Below are 26,641 nucleotides of genomic sequence, written 5' to 3'. Positions count from 1 at the left end.
TTATGTGAGGACTCAAGAAAGGTGAAACAGGTCAACCGAGTCAGTTTTGAATTTTCCATATTTTCTGAAAGAGCTGTTCTTCTTCTACATTATCCCTAAGTTTGGAATCATAAATTGGATGGGAAAGTGGGTTTGTAGCAGTTTTTCTCCAACCCCTTTTTTGGTAAAGTAGTGTGATCAGGTTTTTCTTAGAGACCCCTTTTAATTTCTTGAAAATCCTTTGCACATTCTTCACTTTAAACTCTAATTTCTTTTGAATGGATAATGCTACTGCTTTGAAAGTTGACATTTATTATGAACAGAATGTGTTAACTAAGCATGCTTAATTTCAGCTAAATCTAATAATTCCTTCATTGTTGTTGCTGCAGTAGTTTACATCAAGTTTTTTTGTCCCATTCATGGCATGGGTAGCACAACTTAGTAAAGATTAGGCACTTGAATAGACCCTGTACTTCACAGCCTCTTTTCTCAGTTCAAACTCTTCCAGAGTGTGTGCTTTCTTTCCAATATTTAGATAGGTTAGGAGAATTCATTTAAATTGAGTTATACATCATTTTAAAGCTTAGAGTCTGCTCTTTCAATCTGCCCTTAACTAAAAATCCATTCCTGGTGACTTTTTGTGTGTTTTGTGGTACAGGGTCACATATTATATATAATTCTATCTCAGGAAGGTGCAAGCAATTAATATGACTGTGTTTGACCTTATCAGGGTGACATGAATGTGCATGAATTTATCTTGACAGTGTATGTTCGTTCTTCACACCATGACCAAAAATGGTGATGCTACAAATAGCATACATGTATTTGAAGTGCAAGTAAGCCAAAACCATGCCCCATTTATACTCCACTTGCTGTGTGTCACTTCTGACATTTGCAGTCCTAAAATCTGACAGCTAAAATTGGCTAATGATGAGCATGTCATAACTAGTTAAATAAACAGAAAAAAGTAAAAAATAAAAAAAATAAAATGAAATAAAAAAGAGCAAAAAAGTTTTCAGTAGACACATGTGCAGATGTCATGCCAAATGCCATTCTAGGACCCTGTTTACAGTGCGGGGCTGGGCCAAGCCGCAGCCGAGCCCAGCCTCAATTGCGAGGCCGAGCCCCGCAATTTTGTCCGTTTACACTGCCGGGCTCGGCCGCGGTTTTGATTCAAACCTTTCAATATTTTGTCGTAGTGGGGCTTTGCTTGTAATCAAACGCAATTTGGTATTGTCTGGTTTTCAGACCCTTTGCCAACTGAATTCCGTGGCGACGAAGTCGCTGTTCGGGCAAAGGCCTTTGCCGAAGGAAAAAATCCTTTGCAGGACAAAACCACCTTAAACTATACTAGTTTTCTACGTTGAGGGGGTTAATATCCTGAATAGCGAAATAGTACAGGTAGAGGGTTTGGAAGCCAGACTAAAATTGGCCGCACATGTGGCCCAGTTTGCCTTTACACTGAGAAAAGGCCGGGCTCAGCTGCGGCTTGGCCGCGGCCGAGACCACCTCCAGAGCGTGGCCAAATGCGAGGCCAATTTTGGCCTTGCATTTGGCCTTTTGCGCGTTTACACTGAAATGAAGGTGGGAGCCTCGCACTGTAAATGGGGTCATAGTTCTTATGAAACGCATGTTTTTGTAAACAAAGCTACTGGCTGATGGTGGGCACATGACCTATTATTCCGTTCTAGAAAAGGACCTCATTTCTTTCATCATATCATGGAAATGAGACAAAACAATATTTAGTTTGCATCGTAAGACTTAAGTCGTTCTACTATCCTGGTTAGTGCCTCGTGTCTACAATGTAGATGTCCCCCTTTCCATCAACTAGTCATAACAGTTTGATTTATCTTCTGTTCATTGTAGAACAAAGCAAGTTCTAGTTGCAATTTTAGTTGGTGATCTTGACTATCTACCAAATCACTTAATGTTTATGATGTATTTGATTGCAAACCAGCTGGAGAGGTATAAAAGGTAATTACACCTTCCCCTCAACTAATTTAGGTGTGTGTTTGTGACCACTGTCGCTATTATTTGGTGAAAACATGAAAGTATAGAATTCTATGACTTTCTTTCCATATATCCAATTTTGATAGGACCTCTCCCATTCTAGTCATTATACAGTCAAATCTGTCAATAGCAGCCACCCGAGGGAAACGAAAAAAGTGGCCAGTATAGACAGGTGGCCACTAAGATGGGCTTGACCATAGTTCTTTTCATAAAAGTCTTGTGGAACATGTGGAGTTGCCTCCCATTACCCAACTGCTGTGTCTTCCTTTGATTATTAGCCTTTAATCCCAAACGAAATCATTATTTATTGACTGCCATCTGTAGAAAAAAAAGAGGAGATTGTAGATATCATGTGCAATTCCACTAGCCATGTTTAGGGTTTGCCTTGACTCATCAGAGGTAAAAAAAAAGCAGTTGCAAAATTGTATGTACCATTTTGTTTTACATACCAATGCCTTGACTTTGTGTTTCCTACATGCCAATGACAGCTGGCAGGCAACTACGTGAAGAATATCTGCCACACCAACATCAGCCTCCAGGACATTAAAGTTGCAATGTGTGCCGACAAGGTGAGTTCAGCCCTGAATATTGATTTTTAAAGACAAAACCCTCTTTGTACACTGCAACTTAAAAAAGATTTTAAAAAATAGATTATAGCTATGAAATGCACTCTTCATAGCCAATTATTTCAATACATGAAGGATGTGTGATACAAATGGATAGCTTGTTACTGTTTTCATCATTTTTCTTTATGATATTTCAAGTTTTGAAAGTTTGCCAACATCCTTTTAGGGAGATATTGATGGTTATACTGCCCAATACGGGTGATCAGAATATTACCAAAGATGTTCACTTGGCAATAGCAGTGGAGGCTCTGTTCATCTGTATGTATCTGCACTGTGTGTAGTAATGCATTACAGGAGTTTGAAGATAAGTTCTAACAGTGGGATCATCCCGAAGATGCAAAGTCTTGACAAAGAATTATTCCCCCCCCCACCCGCAGGTGCTGATGGAGATGTTCTACCAAGACGAGGATGATGCTGCGGCGATGTCGTCTCTGAGTGTGGAGGACGAGCTGCAAGACAGCCGCACGGGGACGCTGACCTACGACGAGGTGGTGAAAGATCTCATCATGGAGGAGGACACAGTATCTGCGAGACCTCAACCTCATCATCAAGGTCTTCAGGAACTTCTTCGTCGACGCACCTCAGTACTTCATGCAGGAGGTACTGTTTGCCTTTTCAGCTTTTCAAGATGCTGTACAATAAAAAGATAGACCAGAGAGAGAGAGAGGGAGTGTTCTTTGCTTTCTTAGAACTGACTCCCATGATTGATGTCTTAAAGGGATAGTATAGTTTTGGTTGAGACCTAATTTCAGGTTTCTAACATTTTTTTGATGAGATAATGAGAGACTTCTTATGAAATATGAAAGACCATGCAATTCTATGTGGAATTCAACGTTTATTTGATGAAAATTGGTTTTGAAATGGCTGAGATATCCAAAAGGAGCGATTCTGATAAAGTGTGGGACCCACACTTTATTACGATCGCTTTGTTTTTACTTTGTTTTTGGGATGTTTCAGTCATTCCAAACCCGATTTTTCATCAAATAAATTTTGAATTCCTCTTAAAATGGTATGCTCTGTACTACGTCATAAGTGTCTTCTTGGTATCTCACAAAAAGTTAAAAAACTCAATTCTCATATCCACCAATACTGTACCATCCCTTTAAGATACCGACTTGTATAAAAAAAACAACAACAAACAAAGTGTCACAATCTGTTTGCATCATGGCACTTGTCAGAGTATTGAATTGGACTAAGATGGATGTGTAGATTGAATTAATTGGTCTTCCATTTATATCGCTTTGAATTTGATGGAATGAGCGATTTTATTTTGCAGAAGTTTTTTTTTTTTTTCTTTGAATGTGTTTTTGAATGTTGTATGTGATCAGTAAAGTATGTAGATAAAGAAAATTAAAGGGAAGATAAACCCCAAGAACAATGTGGATTGAGTAAAAGCAGCAACATTAGTAGAAACACATCAGTGAAAGTTTGAAGAAAATCGGACAATCGATGCAAAAAGTTATGAATTTTTAAAGTTTTGGTGTTGGAACCGCTGGATGAGGAGACTACTAGAGGTTATGACGTATGAGTGGACAACAATACCAAGAAAAATATAAAGAAAATACTACAAAAAATCCATTTTTTCATGAAAATTACAAATTCCATCAACTTGATATTGACATATGTTAAGGGTAGCAATTATTCCCCCTGCTTTCTGAAAGCGGTTGGTCTACTGCTCTTTCATAATTCTAGAAAAGTGAATTTTTGTTGAATTTCCTTTATATTTTCTTTGAATCGTTGTCCACTCATACATCATTTCCTCTATTAGTCTCTTCATCCAGCGGTTCCATCACCAAAAACTTTAAAAAGTCATAACTTTTGCATCGATTGTCCGATTTTCCTCGAACTTTCACTGATGTGTTCTACTAATGTTGCTGCTTTCACTCAATCCGCATTGCTCTTTGGGTTTACCTTCCCTTTAATTACTGATTTAAAGAGGGCATGGCTCTCCGTTGATATTGGTTTTGTAAGAAAAGTTAATCCTTTGATCACACTTTATCAATGTGTGGGTGAAAGTGCATTTGAAGTATATAAATAATGTATGGATTCCGGGATGAGTCGAGATCATCTTGTCAAGGTTGCTTTACTCTCAATCCATCTGTATTTCCTTTCATCCCTTCCACTCTTCTCGCCAGGATGTGAACGCCATCTTTGGCAACATCCTGGACGTCCACCAGCTGACTGTCCTCCTTCCTGGGTCTCCTGGAGGACGCCATGGAGATGATGGACGACAGCGACAGCAACTCCTTCGTCGGCATCGGCGAATGCTTTGAGGAGATGGCTGAGGTGAGTGTGCATCGTGGGGTGAGAGAGAAATGCTTCTGTGACCATACTTAGTTACTGCATTATGCCATGAATTTAGCAAGTCTAATTCTTCACGAATCGGGAACTCCTGACAGTTTCGCGAATGTTTAACTTTGCAATTGTGGAATACAGAAATGATTGCAGAAATTTACGTGAGTATGTCGCATTCATGTCGGGATGAGAGTAGATTTTTTTTCGCACATTGTTAAAATAAATTCACAAAAAAACACCGGACTTGTGCAATTTGTGAAAATAAAAAACCTCACGAAATATATGGTGGATACAGTACTTAGTACACTACACAAACACCCTGTTGTGCCCCCTTTCTATTTCTCAATAGTTATCTGTGTCCTCTCTTTGTAATTATTATATATCTATCTATCTATATATATATATAATATCATAAACCTGAAATAATTCTTCAGTGTTTAGGTACAATTTACAAATCAAAAAACATTTATTGTAGTTTTTGCCATAAAATCAACTACCAGTATTACTTTTAAAAGTTACGGCAGAGCTACTTATGTGTGATATAATCGGTGTTGCATAAATTTATCATTATTCTTTTTGGTTCATCAAAACATATACTGGTATATTTCTGGAGTGTATACGTGTATATGTATTTGATAGCATAGACACACATGTGCTTGTGTTAGTAATATAATTGAGTGATGTAAAAATAGGTATTTCATAACACTCTAATGATCTCCCATGTGTGTCATAATCATATTTGTTTATGTTATGTGAGCACCCAAGTGGAGATTTTTTTTTTTTCCTATGAGGTCCCCTATTGATCATCATTCCTTTTAGTACTTTAAAAATATTTCCTGGTATATTACGTGATTTTGACTGAGATTGGCTTATTCAGAAATTTCTCCATATGTTTTGTGTATGTGTGTGGTGGCTGGACATGTACATATATATAATATAGTGTAGTATATTTCAGTTAAAAATTATTACATGGATTTGTTTACACAAAGGAAAATCTTTACGACTTTGGCATTGTTGAAAATAGTCGATGTCCTTTGTGTAGGCAAAATGGTAGAAACAACATTTATTCTGGGATTGTGTGTACACTGTATGTTAAAACCTTTGTGGCAGAAAGTGATAGATAGGTTTTGAGTTAATAGATCTTGGAAATATAGAGTGGAAAGGACATCCATATTGGGGTTATGTGAAGGGATCTTAACATAAAATGTAATACAATAATTTTTATTTTGAAATATGTGTATTTTTGATCCAGGTGGGACGGTGAAATTCCTACTCCTGAGGAAATTTATAACAAGATAATAGGATATCGGGATGACAAAAAAGAAATTGCTTTAAAAAGAAAAAAGTTGGGATTACATTTGTTAAAATAGGAAAATATTTTTTTAAACAAGGGCCAAAGCATTTTTTTTTGGGACATATTTATTACTGCTGTAGACATGATGATGTGTTAGTGAGCCTTATGCATTGGGATAATGGTTGCTTGTGCTTGCCTTTTGCTTGGATCCGTTTGCATGAGGGTACGCAGTTACTTGCGAGCGAAAAACAACTACTGGTATTACCTTTAGAAGATAGCATAACCTACTTCTGTGTGATATAATCTGTGTTGCGTAAATTGATCATTATTCCTATTGGTACATTAAAAGATATACTGGTATATTACATGATTTTGACTAAAATTGATTTAGTCAGGAAGTCGTTCATGTTTGTGTGTTTTGTGTGTATGTGGTAGTGTGTACATGCACATGTGCATTAGGTATGCATGTGTGATTGATGCAAAAATAGGTATTACATGAGCTTCCGTGTGTTTCATAATCCTATTATGTTATATGAGCTCCCATATGGAGATTTTTTTTGTGTCCTATGAGCTCCCCAACGGAAACATTATGAGCTCCTGTCTGGAGACTTTTTTATTCACCAGACATCAAAATAATTATGATATTTGATCTGCTCTTACAATTGATTGATTTGGTATTAGTATCGCCTGGGGCAAATTATTGTACAATGGGGCCCTATTTATTCACATTTTTTGCCATAAACAACAGTAATAGCAACAGGACTTCTTCTCCTTTTCTTCAATGAGATTGTAACAATAGCACTAACTTCCACTTGTCTTTTACCCCTCCTGGACAGGCTGAAGAGTTTGGGGTGTACAGCCGGTACGCTGAGCAGATCCTGAGCGATGAGTGCAGGGGCACCATACGCAGACTAGTGGCTCAGCCAGAGGTGTCCGAGTACCTCCAGGTGAGGCATGCGATATGTACACAGGGTCGCGAGTAGATAACTTGTTGTCCCCGCCGAACGAGTTCGAGCAGGGGACTATGAAACGGGCTCCGTACGTGTGTGTGTCCGTGTGTCCGTCGTAGCGTCCGTCCGTCCGTCCGTGTGTGCGTCCGTGTGTGATCAAAATCTTCAATTTGCTTCTTCTCTGTCATTTATGAGCCAATTTTGATTCTGTTTGCTTTATATGATAGCACTACATGGGAGCTTTGAAACTTCTACACAGAATTTCAGTTGTGACCTTTGACCTTGACCTTTGACCTATATTTTACATTTTGCTACAAAATGCTACTTCTTTGCCATTTCTAACCCGATTTCGATTCTGTTTGTTTTATGTGATGGCACTAGGTGAGGGCCTCAAAACTTCTACACAGAGTTTTGACCTTTGACTTCTTTGACCTTTGACCTTGATTTTTTACCTATAGCGTACATTTTGCTACAAAATGCTACTCCTTCGCCATTTCTAACCCGATTTCGATTCTGTTTGCTTTATGTGATGGCACTAGGTGAGGGCTTCAAAACTTCTACACAGAATTTTGACCTTTGACTTCTTTGACCTTTGACCTTGATTTTTGACCTATATTGTACTTTGGTTACAAAATGCTACTCCTTCGCCATTTCTAACCCGATTTCGATTCCGTTTGCTTTATGTGATGGCACTAGGTGAGGGCTTCAAAATTTCTACACAGAATTTTGACCTTTGACTTCTTTGACCTTTGACCTTGATTTCTACCTATATTGTACATTGGCTACAAAATGCTACTCCTTTGCCATTTCTAACCCGATTTTGATTCTGTTTGCTTCATGTGATGGCACTAGGTGAGGGCTTCAAAACTTCTACACAGAATTTTGACCTTTGACTTCTTTGACCTTTGACCTTGATTGTTGACCTGTATTGCACATTTTGCTACAAAATGCCATTTCCGGCGGGGACATATATTACGCACCGCGTAATTTCTACTTTTCCTTGTTTAAGTGTACAGACATTCGGTGCATTCTGTCCCCCATATAGGCAAAATTTCCTATGTGGAGATGTGGGCCTTTGCCATGTGGTGATGATAAGGTAACAGAATGGACATATCAAAATTGTATACATTTGCACTTCTGTGGTACCACATGGGGACTATTCACACTTGCAATTACGCTGAGAAATTGAAGTTTCTTAGCTATTCCAAGTGTTCACTCTTCTTCACACATTCTCTCACAACAGAGGGAACTATTGGATGTCCTGTGACCATAAGCTCACAAGATTTCACACTACTAAATTTCAGTTTACAACGCAAGAGTGGATTATTCTTGAGAAATGGCAAGATGTGAACTTAGTCTCCAGTCCAGGGATTCTAGTCGCAAGCTTTTCATTGGTGTTTGTTTCCATGTCAGAAAAAAGAAAATGTGAAGAAAACTTTGTGTGAAGTTTGATACCCTGAACTATTTCACTGTGAGTTGAACTGGACTGTGTGTCTTCAGTTTGTGTTGCTTTCAATTGACTACAAACAAACTTCCCCCATACCCAGTTCCTCCGCCCCCTCCCATATCATCCTGCTAGTCGTCTCATCCAATATCCCTCAGGAACCTATCGTCACAATGCCAGAAGTGGAACGCCAAAGTTCCCTCTCTCAGCGGGGCCAGAGAGGGGGAATTCCGGCACCGCCGTTGTTCCCTTTGTGTCCGTCGAGACTGTCTCTTTTGCAGGGAATGGTCGACGTGAAAAGGAGCCATCCAGAGCCCGTGGACATGCAATAAATGTTATCAATGTGCTATCATTCTGTACATTCGTCATTTTACTCTTTTGACTGGTATTATGTCTCTCCTGGAGGTGATGGGAACTTGCCAGATGATGTCTAGAATTTCTGGCTGGCAATAACCCCCTGCACAATGTGAGTGGGTGGCCATGTGTAGGTGACTGCCTTTGTCAATCCTTGCATTGAATGCCGTTAAATTCTTCTTTTCCTACAAGGGGGAGATGTCTAAAAGCCACACAAGGTATTGGCGAGAATATTCATGTGTGATGTGAGACACCTTGATATATAGCCTTCCATCATATTTTTGTTTGTGTGCGTGTGTGGGTGTAATTGGCTATATCTTTTTATGTAGAGTCATGCTATGACACAGTTTTAGTTGTGCTGGTAGAATGAATGGAGCTATGCAGCCACATGAACTTGGTGTGAAACATAAAATGGAAGTGTGCATTCTCCTGTCATTTTGGTTAATTGAACAAGACTGATCAGTGTTTGTATGGACAAAAAGTGATCATCCATTGTGTGTGTACATGTTGTGCATTCATCATGATGTACTTAATCCAGTTTATGTGAAAAGCAGCAATATTACACTTTGGTCCATCAAAGAATAATGCAAAGAATAATGCTCAGTGTATCAATCTCTTCTTTTTTCCACAAATTACAGGAACATAATATCCAAGATGCAGTCACATATGTCCTTCCAAAGCTTCTCCTGGAACCAATCTACCACTGTATACACTACTTTGACTCTCTAAAGGTAAAGGTAACCCCAATCGTATCACATGTACTCCTTTGCATGTCAGCACAGGTGGTGAGTGTGATGATGATATTGGTGTTGGTGGTATCGGCATGGTGTTGGTGTTGGTGTTGGTATTAGTTCTCATGGTGTTGGTGTTAGTGTTGGTGTTAGTTGTCATGATGATGTTGATTTCAATGAATGATGCCAGTGATGATTGAGTTCAGTTGAATTTGGATACATTGTACATGGCCAGTGAGGTAGCAATTGAATACTAACAGGCGATCAATCACTTGACCAATGGGTTTAGAGTGCTGCTTCACACCGTACTCACGTTGGCTTTAATGTAATGAGTGAAATCATTCCAGCAGAAATGGCAGAGACTTCCGTCGAGATTAGATCTAAACCTGTTGAGGACGAGTCCTGAGTATACTGGGGTAGATGTCTATGGGAAATGCATGTTGTAGCAAAATCAGTCCGTCCTCAACGGGTTAAATGAGAAAATTGTGGAATTCTAAGTTACCCAAATTCTCACAAATCAGTGTTATAAGTCACAACCACATAATTCAAAATGGCATAGGTGATGATGTCATCACCCCGTAAATGTCCAGTTGAATTGTAGTTTTCTCAAAATTCCCCATGTAGACATAATGTCAACAAGTATGAGATGTATCCTTTGCATCAAAGTATTGTGGCCTTGTAATAGCCTAGGAAGTATGCCCTGGAGTATAAAAGATGTTGTACTATTTGCTGTATCAACCAAGAACAAAAGTTTTTATAGAACAAAGAACAAACAATTGGGTGTGTTGTAAGGTGATAACATTGTAGCTTTGTCCATTTTTGGATGTGTGTGTTAAAAACATGTGATGCTTTTAAATGCATGAACCTTCTTATTTGATGTCTGATCGTGATGTAACTTCTATCATTCTGTTCGTCTGACTTAACTCTTATGTAATAAAAATCATGTTGAAAAATGAGCTGGTATTGCACAATCAAGTACTCCCAAAAAGAGGGCTTGGGAAGGAGAGAGAAGTGTCCTGCCATGTGGCACATAGGTGGCCATATGGCACAACCAATTCTGCCAGCAGACTCAAACCAGGGACCACACGGTTGAGGATTCATGGTTGTATTCATTGAATCACAACAGCTAATGATGGTGGTGGTGGTGATGATGATGTTTGATGGTAATGGTAATAGTGATGGTAAAGGTGATGGTTGATGACAATGGTGATGGTTGATAGTAATGGTGATGGTTGATGGTAATGGTAATGATGATGGTGATGATAGTTGATGGTAATGGTAATGATGATAGTGATGGTTGTACGTAATGGTGATGATGATGATGATGATGATGATGGTGATGGTGAGAATGGTGATGATGATGTAAATTAAAAACACCATAGTTGCATTAATTGAAACAGAAAAAGAAAAGGTCAACTCATCTTGCTTGATTGTTGCGAGTTCAGGAAATGAATATGTAATCCTTTTTTTTTAATCTTCACTTATATGGCTATTGCCGTTTTTGCTATTTCATTCAAAAGTATCTTTTTCTGTGGTGTATATTTTACCTGTCATAATGTTGGAAATACATGCAGCACTCTAATATTTGTGAGTGATGTAACTCTATATGTAAGTGTCCTAATGTTGAAGTAATCAACTATTTTAAGTATTCCATGAAATGTACATTTCCACTACGACTTGTCTGACTTAGTTTATGTTCGATTTTTCATTTGTTTTCTGACCTTCCAGTTATTACTAAAGACATCACCAAATGAGGAGGAACGGGATAGGTTCAAACAAGTGAGTTAGTCTACTGATGAAAATTCATTTTCTGTAAGAATTTGTAACATGCATTATATTGAACTGAATGTTTTGCTCAAAAGCATGCCTCTGAGAAGGTGCAAGTCCCTTTTCCCGTGAACTCATAGATGCTGTTGGAACAAGTGTGTGAATTTGTAACTCTTGATTTGTTAATATAATTTCACCATGGAATAGTTCAAGAGACATAATCTGTTGTCAGGTTGACCATCTGTCTATGTTTACCTCATGTCACATTGCAACCACTGCTTAGGACAAGAAGTATTGTTGTGAAATTTGACATAAGAATCTGAGACAATAGCAGAACAAAGGGTTGGGTTCATTAGGGCAAAGGTCATTAGGTGAAGGTTAAAAACCACCATTACATTTCTTGGTAATTCAAGAAGCATCTGTATGTGACCTGTCACCACAAAACTGATAAAGTTGCAAACATAAATAAAGTTGAGAAAACTGTATCGCTTATTTGATTTTCCAAACAATCATAAGTGTGTATTGCTACATCCTGTCCAACTTTAAGAGTTTGCTTATGCTTTGAAATTGTTGTTGTTGTTGTTGTTGTTTTTTGTTACTGAATGAATGCACGTGCATGTGTGTGTTTGTGTGGGTAAGTGTGTTTTATATGGGAAGCCATAACCAATTGGAATACCTTGTGACTTCCATGTTCCTTATCACAGGCTTCTGGGCTTCTGAAGAAAATCCAGGCAGCGCTAGAAAGAGTATGTGCTGGCCACCTTCCTAAGAGGAAAGCAGGGTGAGTGTCACATCAGTGGATAGCTTTTTATATCACAGTGTTTGTGCAATTATGGAGTTCATTTGAGTTATTGAAAGGACTCATCTTTCATCGGGGGGATTTCCCGTACCTGAGGCACTCTATTGATTTTATTTGTTGTATTAATGGGATTCGGTGCTCATCATTGCTTACTTTTTGTTTCTTTCTTTTTTTATAGTGTCTCCTTAAATACACCTGCTATGTAATGGTGTGATTTACACACACTGTGATAAAAGTGCATGAAATCTGAAGGGATTAGCATCTGTTATTTTTTGAAGTATCTGAAATCGTTCTTGTTGGATATGAGTTGAAATTCATTAGATGTTGGATGGACAGAAAAGCTCCAAAGAAAAGTGTGAAACCAGTATTTTGCTTTAGTGGGAAGAGTAAATCCATGTTAGGAATGTCTTCAGCAAAATTGTTATGCCATTTTTCTGTTGCAGATGGCAAGTTACAATATGCATTTGTTTTTCCTCAATAACACTGATTAGATAGATAAGCCAAACATGGAACATTTATTTCTCTATCATTTTCACCAAATCTGTGGTAAGTTATTTATGAGAAGCAGGAGGCTGACGGCTTGATTTTGTAATATTGTCCATTCACATTCTCCTTGATATAGGGAATCCTCGCTGAGATTTCACCGCCGTCTGGCATCAAGGCAGATGTGCATCAAACGTATGAATGAGATCCAGAAGAACATTGAGGGATGGGAGGGGCGGGACATCAGCCAATTGTGCAATGAGTTCATCATGGGTGGTACTGTGGGCAAGGTTCACACAGGCAAGAACAAGAAGGTAGGTGATGGTTACCCAGCAGCTTTCTCTGTGTGTGTGTTTTTTTTTTTTTTTTTTTTGGGGGGGGGTATACTAATGGTTAGCAGAGTTGCCAATTGTTACTTTTTTTGCAATATTTTGTTTTGTTTTGTTGTTTTTTTTGCTAAGAAATACTGCAGGCTCATGGAAAATACAGATTTTCCCAAATTGTGTTACTGCACATGTCTATTGCAGGAAAGGTAAAACTGCTGGTTTGTGGTGGGTTTTTTTTCCCTCCAAAAGTATGCCTTGAAGAAGATATGAAGACGATGGTGAAGGCCAAATCGGAGTGAACCAATTCTTGTACTGCCTGATCAAAAAAAAAAGAAAAAAAGGAATGTGATACTTGTGGTTGTTGATTCCAGCTAGTAGTTTTGAGCACATACAAAGGTTGAAAGATTGTCTGTCGTACATAATTCAACAAATGTTTTGTACATTTGCATACAGAATTATTTTCAGTGAATTGAAATGAAGCAGCAGTGTCAATGTCAACATGTCTGTCATAGCAATGTTATTTCAAGCCTAAACAAGATTATGATTGTTAGAGAATCTTTGAATGTAAATCATAGATAGATATTGGAGAAGAAGTTAGCACATGTGGTGATGATCTTCATAATTCAGTGCTTGGGCAGCTTTGCAGTGAGAATTCCTTGTGGAAAATGATTTCAGTGATCAGATATCTCTTTAGTTTCTCATTTCCTAAAAGAAGAACTTCATCTGTGTCAATTGCATGAATGATTTGTGAATCCACACCATTGTATCTTCCCTATTCCAGGCTATTTTGATATATGCATAGGTTTATCAGTAATGAGGATTGTGTATTGTCAATGAAAGACAGTCACAAAATTAAACGTGTTAGACCTTGTACAGAATTTGCACTCCTCCATTCTTTAAAATGATGAGGAACTAGTCGAGCAGCTGTAGGTCATTCACTTCACAGATTTTATACTCCACAACTTACGATGGTATTGTAATTGCAGGAAAGCATATTTTACTATCAAATGTCATAACATGTTACCAATATCGCTGTTTTTTTTTTTTTTTTTTCACACAGCCAAACACAGAGAGACACATCTTCCTATTCGACAGCATGATCGTCTGCTGCAAGCTGAACACGAGAAGGTCCGTCTCCAGCTCGTCTCCGGAGTACCGCTTCAAGGAGAGGTACTACCTGAGGAAAGTCAATGTGGTTGACAGACAGGATGCAGAGGGTAAGATCTTGGGTCTTTTTCACCAAGAACTTCTTGAATCTTATGCCCACAAGCATTCAAATGCTATATACCTAGACCAAAATTACCACCCGTTGCATGGAATTGTCAGGAATATACACTGGTGCCGTCAGACAAGGAGACTACTTGGGAAAGAAATGGATGAGAGATACTGTATAAGCTGTTACCATCATTATGGTTTTCATGAATATCGTGAATATCTGTTGGACCGTGATTTTAACAATACAGGAAAATGTCGCCATGCGTTAGGGTAATAGTGCACTAACGATAGTGTCATTGTCAATTCGCGAAAACAAACATCTCGCGAACATGTCTTTGATCTCCTTATTCTCCTCAAATATCTGTACGCATAAATAACAGCTTATACAGTAGAGCAATGATGTAATGTTCCAGTCATCGGATTTCGATTGATATGAGCCTGTCTCTATGACATTCCAGATTATTCATATTTTGGTTTTGCTTTTTATCTCCTGCAGATGTCAAGCACGCGTATGAAATAGTGGTCAAGGACCCCCCACAGACCATCATTTTCTTTGCCAAAAATGCGGAAGACAAGACGAATTGGATGGAGGCACTGACCACACTCCTACATAGAAGGTAATCATCCACTCGGTCCAAACTAATGCTTACAACAATAACACTAGTATACTTTTGCAGTGGTGATGCATATGTCAGATGTAGATATGAATGTGATGATAGAGAATAAAAAAGGGTGAGAGTTTATTTCTATTTAAAATATTGGATCACCTAATAATTGCGCTAATTGGCAAGAGCACATGTCTTCAGGACAAAGATACAGTTGCCAAAGTAAAACTGGGCACATTTAGGTGTGTAATTGAAGCATTACAGATCACTTTGTGAAAGTAATAAGTTTGATTGTTGATGAAGTCACAAAAACTAAAGGAGGACATAATGCCACTGAGACACATATAAGCCAGAGACACTGCAGGGTTGCTTGACAGTAGCTTGCCTCTGTCTAGAATCCTTGTAATAAATCTTCAGTGTCCTTGTGACAAACCTACAGAGTCCACTTGACGAACCCTATGAGTTCCTATGACATACTCTAATTAAGAATCTCAGAGGTATACCTTTACAAAGGTGTGACCAGTGATTTGACCATTGTTTTCCACACTTTGATGTCATTCCATCCTCAGCACGTTAGAGCGTATGCTGGACAGCATCCTACAGAAGGAGGAAGAGAACCAACCTCTCCGATTGCCGTCAGCTGAGGACTACTGGTAAGCTGGTGTGGTGTTCAGACTGCCACTTTCTTCTGTCTGAAATATGAAAGTCTGAAACCGCTAAACATATCAAACTGCCCTGAAGAGTAGGAGCTGGGGGCTTCAGTTTGTTGATTTAAGCACATGTTACCCACGCATACCTGTTTTGTTTTCCTTCTTCAACAAAATCAAATTTCACAGTTTGTCTTCTTTATATGAAAATGAAACATGCCCAGCATTTCATTAAAGCTGTCCAACTAAATTCCGCTCTTAAGTTTTTGTCTGTGTGATGTTTTCTACTTCCCGCAGCTTTGTTGAAGAGGACTCACCCGACAACATAGTGTTTGAGGAAGGGCAGAAGTCGAGTGCCGGTGTACCCCTGATCAAAGGGGGCACATTGCTGAAGCTGATCGAGCGGCTGACCTACCACAAGTACGCTGACCCCTCCTTCGTCCGTACCTTCCTCACCACCTACCGGTCCTTCTGCAAGCCCCAGGACCTTCTCTCTTTGCTCATCAAGAGATATCCTTTTTAAACTGCTGTTACATGGTTTTGCGTGTGATGGGCTCCGACAAGAAAGAATCAATCCGGAACCTGTTAGCATTGTAGAGTTTGTGGGCACAGTCATCTGGACTTAGTATTTAAGGCTTAAATTTTCCAGGCACCAAACCCATGATGATAGCTAGAGATCTTCAGTAGTCCCCATCCAATGAATGATATGCAGTGTATATATTTTGATGGCTTACGTAGACGGTGTTATTTACATGATGATGTGCCCAGACTTCTTGTTGACAGAGAGAGTGCACTGGAATGCTGACAACATTATTGCACACATTTTGTTTATTTTTATTTTTTTTTGATAAAGCTCTTAATGAATGAAGTTTCAGTGCTTCATATGCTAACAGGTAATCATCACAAGCCATGCATTATTGTATACATTGTTCTATCAACCAGTATAAGGAACTGACATGTTGCAATAAATGAGCTATGCAACTTCAAATTTCAGGAATGACCCATTTTGATAGGCTGTTAGATATGCTGTCAGCAGCAGGTAACATTTGCGATGAAGTGGCACATCTGTGGCACGCAATATTGTTTCTTGTAATGTACCATTGTTACCAGATATTATCACTCTACACTTTCCTTAAAAATCATGCCCTCCTCCACTTGATTAGTTGTGAAGAAAAGCATGAAATGTCTTTAAAGCACCTGGTCTTGTCAATATTGACTTTTTGCAATGAAACTATGTACATTACAATAAGTAATCCATCATTGCTACCTTGCAGCATGTCTTTGAAAGAGACTAAGTTCCTTGACCGACCTCCTGTCTACGTTCGAGATCCCAGACCCTCCGCCCACAGAAGAGGACCAAGCTGCCCTGGACAGAGGTGTCAGTGTGGTGCGAGAGGACTTGAAGAGATTCAGGAAGGAGTATGCACAGCCCATTCAACTCAGGTGGGACTTCTGTTACCTTTGCTAGACAGTTTGTGTGTGTGTGAGTGTGTGTGTGTGTGTGTGTGTGGGTGGGTAGGTGGGGGGGGGGTGGGGAATGTTACCCCCTTTATATCCTCTGCAATATCGCTGCATACCTCACTATAAGGGAGATCAGTCAGCAGTCAATTTGAAACCCAACATCATCACTTGTGTATGATTGTTCTTCAGCATCATTCCATGCACATATTTCTCACCATTTTGTTTCAAACTGTTTTGTTTTGTTTTGTTTTGTTTTGTTTTGTTTTTTTTTTTTTTTGTACACTGACACCTGTCCAGATGTGAATCAAGTCAGGTTGATAGTTCTAAAGTTGGTTGAAGTGATATATTGAAAAGGTCAATCATGTAAGGCTGATAGCATCATACATATGACTAATGAAACAAGAAAAGAAGTAATTAAGACAAATGATTTGTAAATTAAGCATATTCTTTGTTGTTGTTGTTGTTGTTGACATTTTGTTTGTTTGTTTTTTTGTTTGTTTTTTCTTGCTGTACAGATATATGATCATAGTAAAGCTTGACCGCAGTGTTCCAAATTAATCAGCATTATCAGTTAAAGTTAAGTGTTATGCAGCGTGCACCATAGCCCTTGAGTTTGCTAAACCATTTTCTCCAATTCCACCATTCCACTGCCGGTGTCTGCAGGGTACTGAATGTGTTCCGGCACTGGGTGGACCAGCACTTTTATGACTTCGACCGGGACGAGCAGCTCCTGATACGACTAGAGAAGTTCATCGACGAGTCTGTGCGGGGGAAAGGGATGAGGAAATGGGTGGAGTCCATCAAGAAGATCATCACAAGGAGGGTAAGACAGCTGTTAGTGGGTCATCACTCTCTCTGATAGGGGTGGACAACCTTGGTCAGGCTGGAGAACAGAAAACTAACATATATTTTATAAAGTTACACAAAAATCTGGTCATCAGCAGAGTATTTTTGTCTTCAAACTGATACTATGTGACATCATCATCACAATGTCTCATATTGCTAAAATATGCTCTGTTACTGGTGTTGCAAAGTAGCAGTTGTCACCCAAGCCAAGAAAGATGACAAACAAAAGTTGTGATTTCAAACCAAGTGCATATAATTTCTGCCATTGTGTGTATCCAATAAAATGTTTAATTTGCTGAATACTTCTAGTATATTTTTTTTTCTTTGCTTGTTTGAGCTTCCTGTTTTCACTATGTTGTTGCACACCCCCAAGGTGGCCCGACAAAGTGGTGTATACTCTAAACCCCATGCTGCTATTACTGATTAAACATGTGGTAGTACATATATGATCTGTGTTCTCTTTGTATTCTGTCTCCAGTGGGAATCTGAGGAGCAGAGGCACATTCTAACCTTTGAGAAGGACCCTCCGCCCGTGGAACACCACATAGCCAAGACTCCCACCGAGTTTGACCTCATGACGGTGAGCAGAATGTTTGTATGTATGTTTGAATGTCAGGGGGATCACCAGCTTGAAGTTTATGTAAGAGATACGAGCAAGAACGATTGGATGATATGATATAAATGGATTCAAATTTGTGAATACAGGCTAATTGAGTATCAAGTAAAGGCTATGCCTGAAAGGGTTAAAGTAAAGCCAGGGAAGAGTACACTATAGAACAAAGAGAAGGTGTTAAGGAATGATCAATATTGGCTGAAAGCTGTGCTTGTTATAAGGCAAAGTTACAAAGGGCATCCAGTATAACAGTGAGGATATGTCTGTTATGGGATGTGTTGTTATTTGAATTTGTCATAATGACCATTGCATTTTATCTCTCTCTGTCCAGCTCCATCCCATTGAGATAGCCAGACAGCTGACCCTGCTGGAGTCTGACCTGTACAGAGCAGTCAAACCCTCTGAACTCGTGGGCAGTGTGTGGACGAAGAAGGACAAGAATATCACGTCACCAAATCTCCTGAAGATGATTCATCATTCCAACATGGTGATTATCATCTCTTGTCACATAAAATGATCTGTCTCAATGTCTCCAGAGATCGTAACCCCTTCCAGTAATGTTGTATGTGATTATTTTGGGTCTAGGGCAATTACCCCATGGGTCATTACCCCTTCCCCTTCCCCTGACCCTAACCCTAATCCTAATCCTGAACCTAATCCTAATCCTAACCCAAACTCTAACCCTAAACCTAGCCCTAACCCTAATCTTTATTCTAACCTTATCACTAACCAATATTTAGCCGGGAGAGGTGGGGGTAATTGCCCTTGGGGGTAATTGCCCTGATACGTATTATTTTATATGCCACATATGTTGTGAGTCTAATTTTTCTCGAATTGGACAATTCCCTGACTGGTTAAATTTGCAATCTTAGAGTTCCCTTGTGAATGGAGGAATGTATGCATACTTGTGGCATTTATGTCAGGATCGAGTTGGTATTTTCAGTTCCATGACATTTGCTCCTGCTACAATTGCTCCCATGAAATCTGCATGGTAAGCCAAACATAAATCCTACCCACAAACATAACTCTAGCCATAATCCTAATCCTCTCATCAAATGAAACCTATAACCCTATCACAACCTTAAACCTAAGCCAAAGTTCTTGAAGAAAATAAGACCGGAACAATTGTTGCAGGAGCAAATGTGTTACCGATATTTTTACATATTGTTAAATTCTTGAATAGCACCCGACCCACAAAAACAAATCCCCAGATATGGCATACACAGTGTACCCTTTCAAGATTCTCCCATTGCCTTAAGATGCTCAATTTTTTTGTCCTCTATCATCTCGAAAATTGTTGTAGTCATTGCAGCCATCCAATGTGAGTGAACATCTGCAGAAGTCAATTGTGATGTCTCACTAGGGTTTTTGCTACTCCCCCTGTCTTGTATGTTACCACAGTTCATCTTGTGGCTGGAGAAGTGCATAGTGGAGACATCGAATCTGGAGGAGAGGATATCAGTGGTCTCAAGGATCATTGAAATCATGATGGTAAGGCAGAGATATGAATCGTCCCTTTTTTACAGTATTATTGTACCTTTTTTGCCAGAAATACTTAAGGTTTCATGGAAAGTACTCTTTCTCCCTAACTGTATTACTACACATGTCTATGGCAGGAAAGGTGAAAATACTGCTTTTCCACCAAAAATATGTTTTTTCAGCCCTCGGAATACTGCAATGATCCTTACAGGGTTGCTATCATTGGTAAGGAGAGCCCCGTCCATTTTGCTTTGCCCCAAAGAGATAGCCAGTTTGTCTCTAGAAAATGAGACATCTGTGGGCACCATGATCTGTTATCAACATACCTTTTTATTGGATGCTACATATATGGTCCTACAGACATTGTTCATTGTGGCTTGGAGATTGCGTAAACCCTGTTTCCTAGGATGAACTCTGATTTTGTTATTACTTTCTTGGGGATGAGTGCACATTTCAAATGCTGAGACTGTTCAGTATTCGGCAAAAATGCATGGAGCCTGACAATTTGTTTTTTGTTTGTTTGTTTTTGGTGCCTTTGTTTGGTCAATATTTGCATTGTGTGTTATGGATGCTGCCGCTAGAGGTTGTAAACATTAAGTTGAAATTCTTGTGCAAATCTGATGCTCTGAAGCTTGTAGCTGGATTTGTCAAGTCTTTTGTGTGTGAATTTTGTCTCAACAGGTTTTTCAAGAGTACAATAACTTCAATGGAGTTCTGGAAATAGTAAGTGCAATCAACTCATCAGCCATCCACAGACTGGAGCACACTTTCAGGGTGAGATTCTGATTCATTCCCTTCTGTGTACGTTTTGTGTTTGCAGAATTGCTGTGTGAGAGTATGTCAGAATATTTACACCTTTACAGTGGAAGATAGATTTCAAGTTTCCTGTGGATTTCCAAACACAAGTACAGTGTAATGAATGAATGTATCTATACATTGTGTTTGCACAGCACACCTGTGAAAAGTTTCTCAAAATGTCTATGTGTAAAATAGCTTTGCTTGTATGTGCTGTCAGTAAAACATCTAGAACTCAAAAAATCTAGAAATCAGAAAAAACCAACACTCTGGCCCATATTCATGATGGTGGTATAATTAAAACCATGGTTTATGAAAACTTCAGCGTAAATACAATTGACAGATTGCATATGCCAACAGACGTCCAGTAGCAAATGCACATTGACACACGCATGTCAAAGGTATGCCAATTTCATGTTTATTTTAGACCATGGTCAAATTTGTACCATGGTTTAACTTAAAACCACCTTCGTGAATTTGGGCCTTTGGGATTAGATAACACATGTAAACTGAAGCAAGGTTGTGATGCTGTGGGTGAAATAGCACCCTCAATTTGATGCTGGCTGCTCTTGTCTTGCAGGATTTGAGGAAGAAGCAGGCACTGGAGGAGGCTAAGGAGCTTGGGACAGACCACTACAAGAAGTACCAAGAGAAGCTTCGCTCCATCAACCCACCCTGTGTGCCTTTCCTGGGTAAGGTTTCCCCAACAAATTGAATGGCTAACTATCTACATAACTTCTCATTGTTCAGTTTCCAAACATTGGATTATGATGATAATTCATTTCTATCATGCATTGTCCATCTACTACATTATCTAAAGGTAGTGTGGAAAACAGAAAATGCCAAAATCATTCTTAAAAGTGACTTTTCCACAAATAATGTTTAAAGACAGGTCGTTGATGTTTCAAGAGACTCTGTTTTCCTTTCAGTGACTGGCAGTGAGTTCATTGAACATTTAGCAATTCTAAATTTGAAAAGGTGTGTTTTTATACCGTTGTGAGAGAAATGTTTGTGGTATCTTTATTGAAGTATTACTTTCTAAGCATTTTTCCTACATGGTTCACTTTGCCAGCAACTGTATTGAAGTTTTCCTGTTTAGGACTTGAAAGCAGTCCTTCATTCTGCTTGGTACAGAGATTGCGAAGTTCCCCCCAGAGGGAAGCAACCACACACGCAGCCTTCCATTCATATGTACATCACTCCCTCTCACCTTCCCCCACCCACAGGAATGTATCTGACGAACATTCTCTTCATCGAGCAAGGCAACCCGGACTTCCTGGCCAACTGCTCCGAGGGGCTGATCAACTTCAGCAAGAGGCGGAGAGTGGCGGAGATCACGGGAGAGATCCAGCAGTACCAGCACCAGCCGTACTGTCTGTCGCAAGAACAAGACATACGGGTGAGAGGACAACTTGTCCCTTTTTGTTTTAATTGCTGCTGTTAGTGTGTTGATAGTTGTAGTAGTGTATGTGGCAAAATCTTTAATACAGGCAAATCCCATTTAACCAAAGTCATCGGGACTGGCAGTATTCTTTCATTACATCGAAATGTTGTTATAACTGAACAACAGTAAAGTATGTAAAGAGATATGAGTGATAGTTTTGGGACCTGAATTTTTACTTCCTTGTGACAGGAATTTCGTTGTGATTGTGTGTCATGGACTTTTCTCTTCTTCTTTGTATTAGTTGTGTGATAAAACTGTGTATTCTCTTTTTGTTGTAATGGAATAAATTGGTGAGATCACTGCATACTGTATATATGTGCATATCAACATATATATAACTGTGTCTATTTTAATGCAATTACATGATTCGCTATGGAATAATGTCAGCAGTTGACTACTTTCCTGTAGTTTGCTGCAAGTTTCTCTGTACTCTCAGAGGCCTGATTTGAATGTTCTCAATGCACCGAAACTCTGCTAGTATGCAATGCTGAGTTCACATAGTAGCTGCATTGGGCCACAATGGGGCAAGAGATGTTGTCATCAAACAAGGTTTTCAACATTCATCTTTGTTTCTCATCTGGACAGAAATTCTTTGAGGAGCTCAATCCCCTCGCGGAGATGACAGAGAAGGAATTCCAGGACTACCTCTACAAGACGTCGCTGGAGATTGAGCCCAGAAACTGCAAGCAGCTGCCCAAATATGTAAGTTGCAGCTGCTGGACAAGATTGTGACACAGAGGCATGTTTGGCCACCAAGGTAGCGCAATGTGCACTTAACAAGACAACATTTTTAAAAGTCTTGAGCAACATTCTGTGCAAAGATAAAGCTTATAATTTCTAATAAGTGGTCTGTCCGAAATAATGATATGGCTTTGAACACGTATGTGATTATTATTATCTTTTATGACAGAGCCTCCACTTTTCAATTTTTCTTCTTTCCTCCTCCAGCCCAAAAAGTATGAGTACTCCTTGAAGTCTCCAGGCATCAAGCCATCAAGCAGTAGACACATGTCGCTGGTCGGTACGTCGCGCCTGACCAGTGACCTACGATCTCCAAGCTTCCAGGTGGGTGGTAGTGACTCACCCCTTGTAGCTGGCAAGCTCCCTGTGGAATGTGCCTAGGCTCTCTTTCCCTCAAACTGCTAGTGACTAACAAAACAGGAGAAAATCATGTAGTATTTTGTACTTGTCCCCCTTTGACGTTGCTGATCATTTATGGTTGATGATTAGGCATGATCATGGTTCAGAGAGGAGAATCTGGCTGCAGTCTGATGTTCCTGTTAGGTCTGTGTGTGCCCTTACTAAATGCAGTCGGTCAGTTGATTTTGGGACTTTGATATTCCAGTAAATCAATCATGTGGGACTGAATGAGTTTTTTTGTTGTTGTTTTTTTTTTAACTGCGTCATTAAACATAATGGGGAAGGATATGGAAATTTAGAGAGTGATAAAAAACAACAACGAAAATACAGGTGCGTTCTGATCAGTGCATTTACCAAGACAAAGTAAATATGCAAGGTGCTACATACCCACTCGTTCACTTGCCTATGGTGACTAGAACTGGCTGTTGGGCAAGTAATATGAAAGAGGGCCTGTCTGTTCCATGTATGGGGCCTGTGCTCATTTGGGCAAGTTAGAGAGATATTTCTTGCAATGCCCTGATGTTGTGCTTATTTGCCTCCACAGAGGATGCATGACGAAGAAGCCACCTCACCCAAGGCAACGTGTGCCACGCCTCCTTCCCCAAGGACACCAACCATCACGTCCTCTCAGTCTATCTTTGACAGCAGTGTCTTTTCCAGTGTTGATTTAGGAAGTGAGTATTCACCTCAAAGAATAACCGTCTGTACACACACACACACACATTGTCTGTACACACTGTACATTCTGCTTTACTTTGCCTTCATTTCCAGGGTAATTTAGGTTGTAATGGAACAGGAATTAGGACTCCAGTGTACTTCAGAAAAGCAGTCACATTAGATGGGTATATTTCACCAGTGTTGCAGTATGCATTGTGCAGGAACACCATTTCAACCTTGCAACTTGAATACGCAGTTCAATATTTTGAATTATGTTTACTACATTATATCTCTCGTCAGAAAAAAAAAAGATCACAGTTGTTTCCAATTTGGATGATAATGTATCATCGTCATTTTGCAAGTTTGAGATAAACCCTGTACCGTGCATTGATCATGCAGTGTATTTTCAGCAGGCCATGGGTTTTGATATTCACATTTGATGTCAAAATTTGGTTACAAAGTTTGGAGGAACTGAAAAAGTAGAAATTTTCGCATAAGTAACTTTTTGCGCTCCATTGGGCAAGAGGAGTTTCGCTTGTTTTTATTTTGCATAATCAAGATATGCACCACTGGAGTGTATAGCAAGCAAAAATAATTGCATTCTTTTATTTTTGCGCGAGTTTGTGGTTGCGTGAAATGCACAAATATTTCAACGTCGCAAAGATTTTATCTTTTACAGTACTTATTGTCACTCTTGTTTTTGTCTGAAGGCAACTCAAGTACACCGTCCTTCACACAAGAGGAGCCTGCAGAGCCACCCCCTCCTCCCCGACCGCCTCGCTCTCGTCTCAGCTCTACACCAAATCCTCATGAGCCACCTAGTCTCCCCCCAAAGAACACCGGTCCCCCCATACCCCCTCGGAACTCTCAAAACTTGAATGGGGGTATCCCTTTGGTTCCCCCGAGGACTTACCGCAATCCGAACTCACTAGGGCGCAACTCATCACTCCAGCGCAAAGCGTCGGGCTCGCTGCCGGGCCCGCTGACGGGCGTGTCTTCCGTTGCAGCGCCTTCCATCCCACGGAGGGAACCTCCACCCCCCATACCACCATCCAGTGACAATCCCTGGGTGCCCCGCACCCCTCAGCACCTTCAGCACAACCACGCCTTCTTGTTGAGTCAGACGGGACATGTGCCCTCCTTCCCCGCCAACAATGCAGACCACCATCACCTCCACCACCACCACCACCAGCAACAACAACACCAGCACCAGCAACACCAGCACCACCCCCAGATGGGCTTCACACAGACTCTCATGCCCCCGCCGAGGCGGCGCATTAAGGAGAAACGCGAGGAGCCGGTCCGACCCCCCAGGACTCCTCCCAGAGACATGCAGCTGTCACCAGAGGAGCTGAAGTTCTTTGAAAGCTCGTACTGAGGATTCCCCTTTCCTTTTTTGCTACAGTCTGAAAGACTCGCGAACAAGTGCTTATGATTCCTGCATGTGGCAGGGGCCGGTCGCTGATTGTCTGGAGTGAGGGCAAGAATGAGTGCAGCAACAGTACTTGGAGTCCATCCAGGGTCCTCTTGTCTCCACAGAGACTCTTATCAAGCCTGTGTGAGGCAAAGGAGTGGTGAAGGATAGATGAGATGGGTCATTCTACTCTCTCGTGGGAGAAATCTACTTACTTTGAGTGGTCATCAGCAGTGTCCAACAACTATGCATTTGATACTGCAAAGCATGAACCAAAAAAAAAAAGAAAGAAAGAAAGAAAGAAAAAGCGTCATTTCACATCATGTCAACTTGTGTCTCATTATCACTCTTAGCAGTAGACACATTACAAGAGTTATTACAGACCCAAAAGCAGGTGTCAGTGGGGAAGTACTTTTCAGACAGACATACAAAGCATAACATTGGAAATGTCTTGACTTCATTTGCTTTGCTGTATTGCAGACTCTCATCATTAATGCCGTTTGCGCTTTGGTCATCATCTTCTTCTCTTTCCTTTATCTATTTCATTATGACATCTATAACAAACCACAGAGGCATTCTCGACTGTAATGCCTGCCCCATTGGTGGTCATTGAGAGTAGTAATCACATGTACTTCATCCCAGCACTTACATATCTTGCATAGCTGAATATATCAGGTGTTCTTTACTTCAATAATGAATCTATTTTCTCCTTTCCTGTTCAGTGTGCCAGTACTGTGGGAATACAAGATACAGTCCTCTTCCCCCCCCCCCCCCCCCCTCCCACCCCATAGAAAAACAGATTCCAGATTCTATTCCCTGATGGAAGAACACCTGACTTTGGCCATGTTGGTCATGCTTGAGTTCAATGCTCACCTAACACAATGCTCTTTACTCAAAGTTGCAATAGTATTAAGTCCAAGGAGATTTGATACATTGATATTTGATAGTAAGTGGTTCAAGTCCCAGTATACCGAATATGTGGTAATCTTTATACAGTAATCTTGCTGGAAATGACAAAACATACTGTAAAAGTGGATATTTTGGCTTCGGCTCGATAAGATGAATTTCACATGTTTTTAATTCTCCAGAATCAAGATATTAATTACTAGAACATATAACAGGCAAAATTATTCACATGCTTTTATTTCCGTGCTAGTTTCTGGTTGTGGGAAATTTGCAAAATTTCCACTTTTACATAAATCTATGTAAACATGTTTGTCATTTCCAGCAGGTTTACTTCCACACTAATGCCAATATAGATTCAAGG

At 39.9% G+C, this 26,641-nt stretch overlaps 1 protein-coding gene across 1 annotated transcript in view; it reads left to right on the top strand.

Annotated features, from left to right (window-relative positions):
- The window catches only part of LOC139713647 (son of sevenless homolog 2-like), a 57,216-nt gene extending 31,099 nt beyond the window's left edge, over positions 1 to 26,117 (top strand). The window contains 26 exon segments of the mRNA XM_071625355.1: positions 2,478 to 2,558; positions 2,993 to 3,130; positions 3,132 to 3,215; positions 4,751 to 4,801; positions 4,803 to 4,901; positions 7,041 to 7,151; positions 9,591 to 9,683; positions 11,412 to 11,462; positions 12,155 to 12,231; positions 12,872 to 13,046; positions 14,119 to 14,275; positions 14,770 to 14,890; positions 15,448 to 15,531; positions 15,823 to 16,035; positions 16,846 to 16,968; positions 17,650 to 17,809; positions 18,311 to 18,412; positions 18,777 to 18,932; positions 19,847 to 19,936; positions 20,606 to 20,698; positions 21,300 to 21,411; positions 21,946 to 22,118; positions 22,749 to 22,865; positions 23,112 to 23,228; positions 23,848 to 23,977; positions 24,671 to 26,117. Of these exon segments, the coding sequence (XP_071481456.1) occupies positions 2,478 to 2,558; positions 2,993 to 3,130; positions 3,132 to 3,215; positions 4,751 to 4,801; positions 4,803 to 4,901; positions 7,041 to 7,151; positions 9,591 to 9,683; positions 11,412 to 11,462; positions 12,155 to 12,231; positions 12,872 to 13,046; positions 14,119 to 14,275; positions 14,770 to 14,890; positions 15,448 to 15,531; positions 15,823 to 16,035; positions 16,846 to 16,968; positions 17,650 to 17,809; positions 18,311 to 18,412; positions 18,777 to 18,932; positions 19,847 to 19,936; positions 20,606 to 20,698; positions 21,300 to 21,411; positions 21,946 to 22,118; positions 22,749 to 22,865; positions 23,112 to 23,228; positions 23,848 to 23,977; positions 24,671 to 25,338 (3,576 nt within the window). The 3' untranslated portion in view covers positions 25,339 to 26,117.
- Positions 26,118 to 26,641: the final 524 nt, after the last annotated feature.

The sequence above is a fragment of the Diadema antillarum genome, unplaced genomic scaffold (genome assembly GCF_040938485.1).
Source record: "Diadema antillarum isolate AM-2024a unplaced genomic scaffold, OU_Dant_1.0 seq00002022_RagTag, whole genome shotgun sequence".
NCBI lineage: Eukaryota > Metazoa > Echinodermata > Echinoidea > Diadematoida > Diadematidae > Diadema > Diadema antillarum.
The sequence above is the reverse complement of the archived record's forward strand: the minus strand, read 5'-3'. Positions and strand labels throughout refer to the sequence as shown.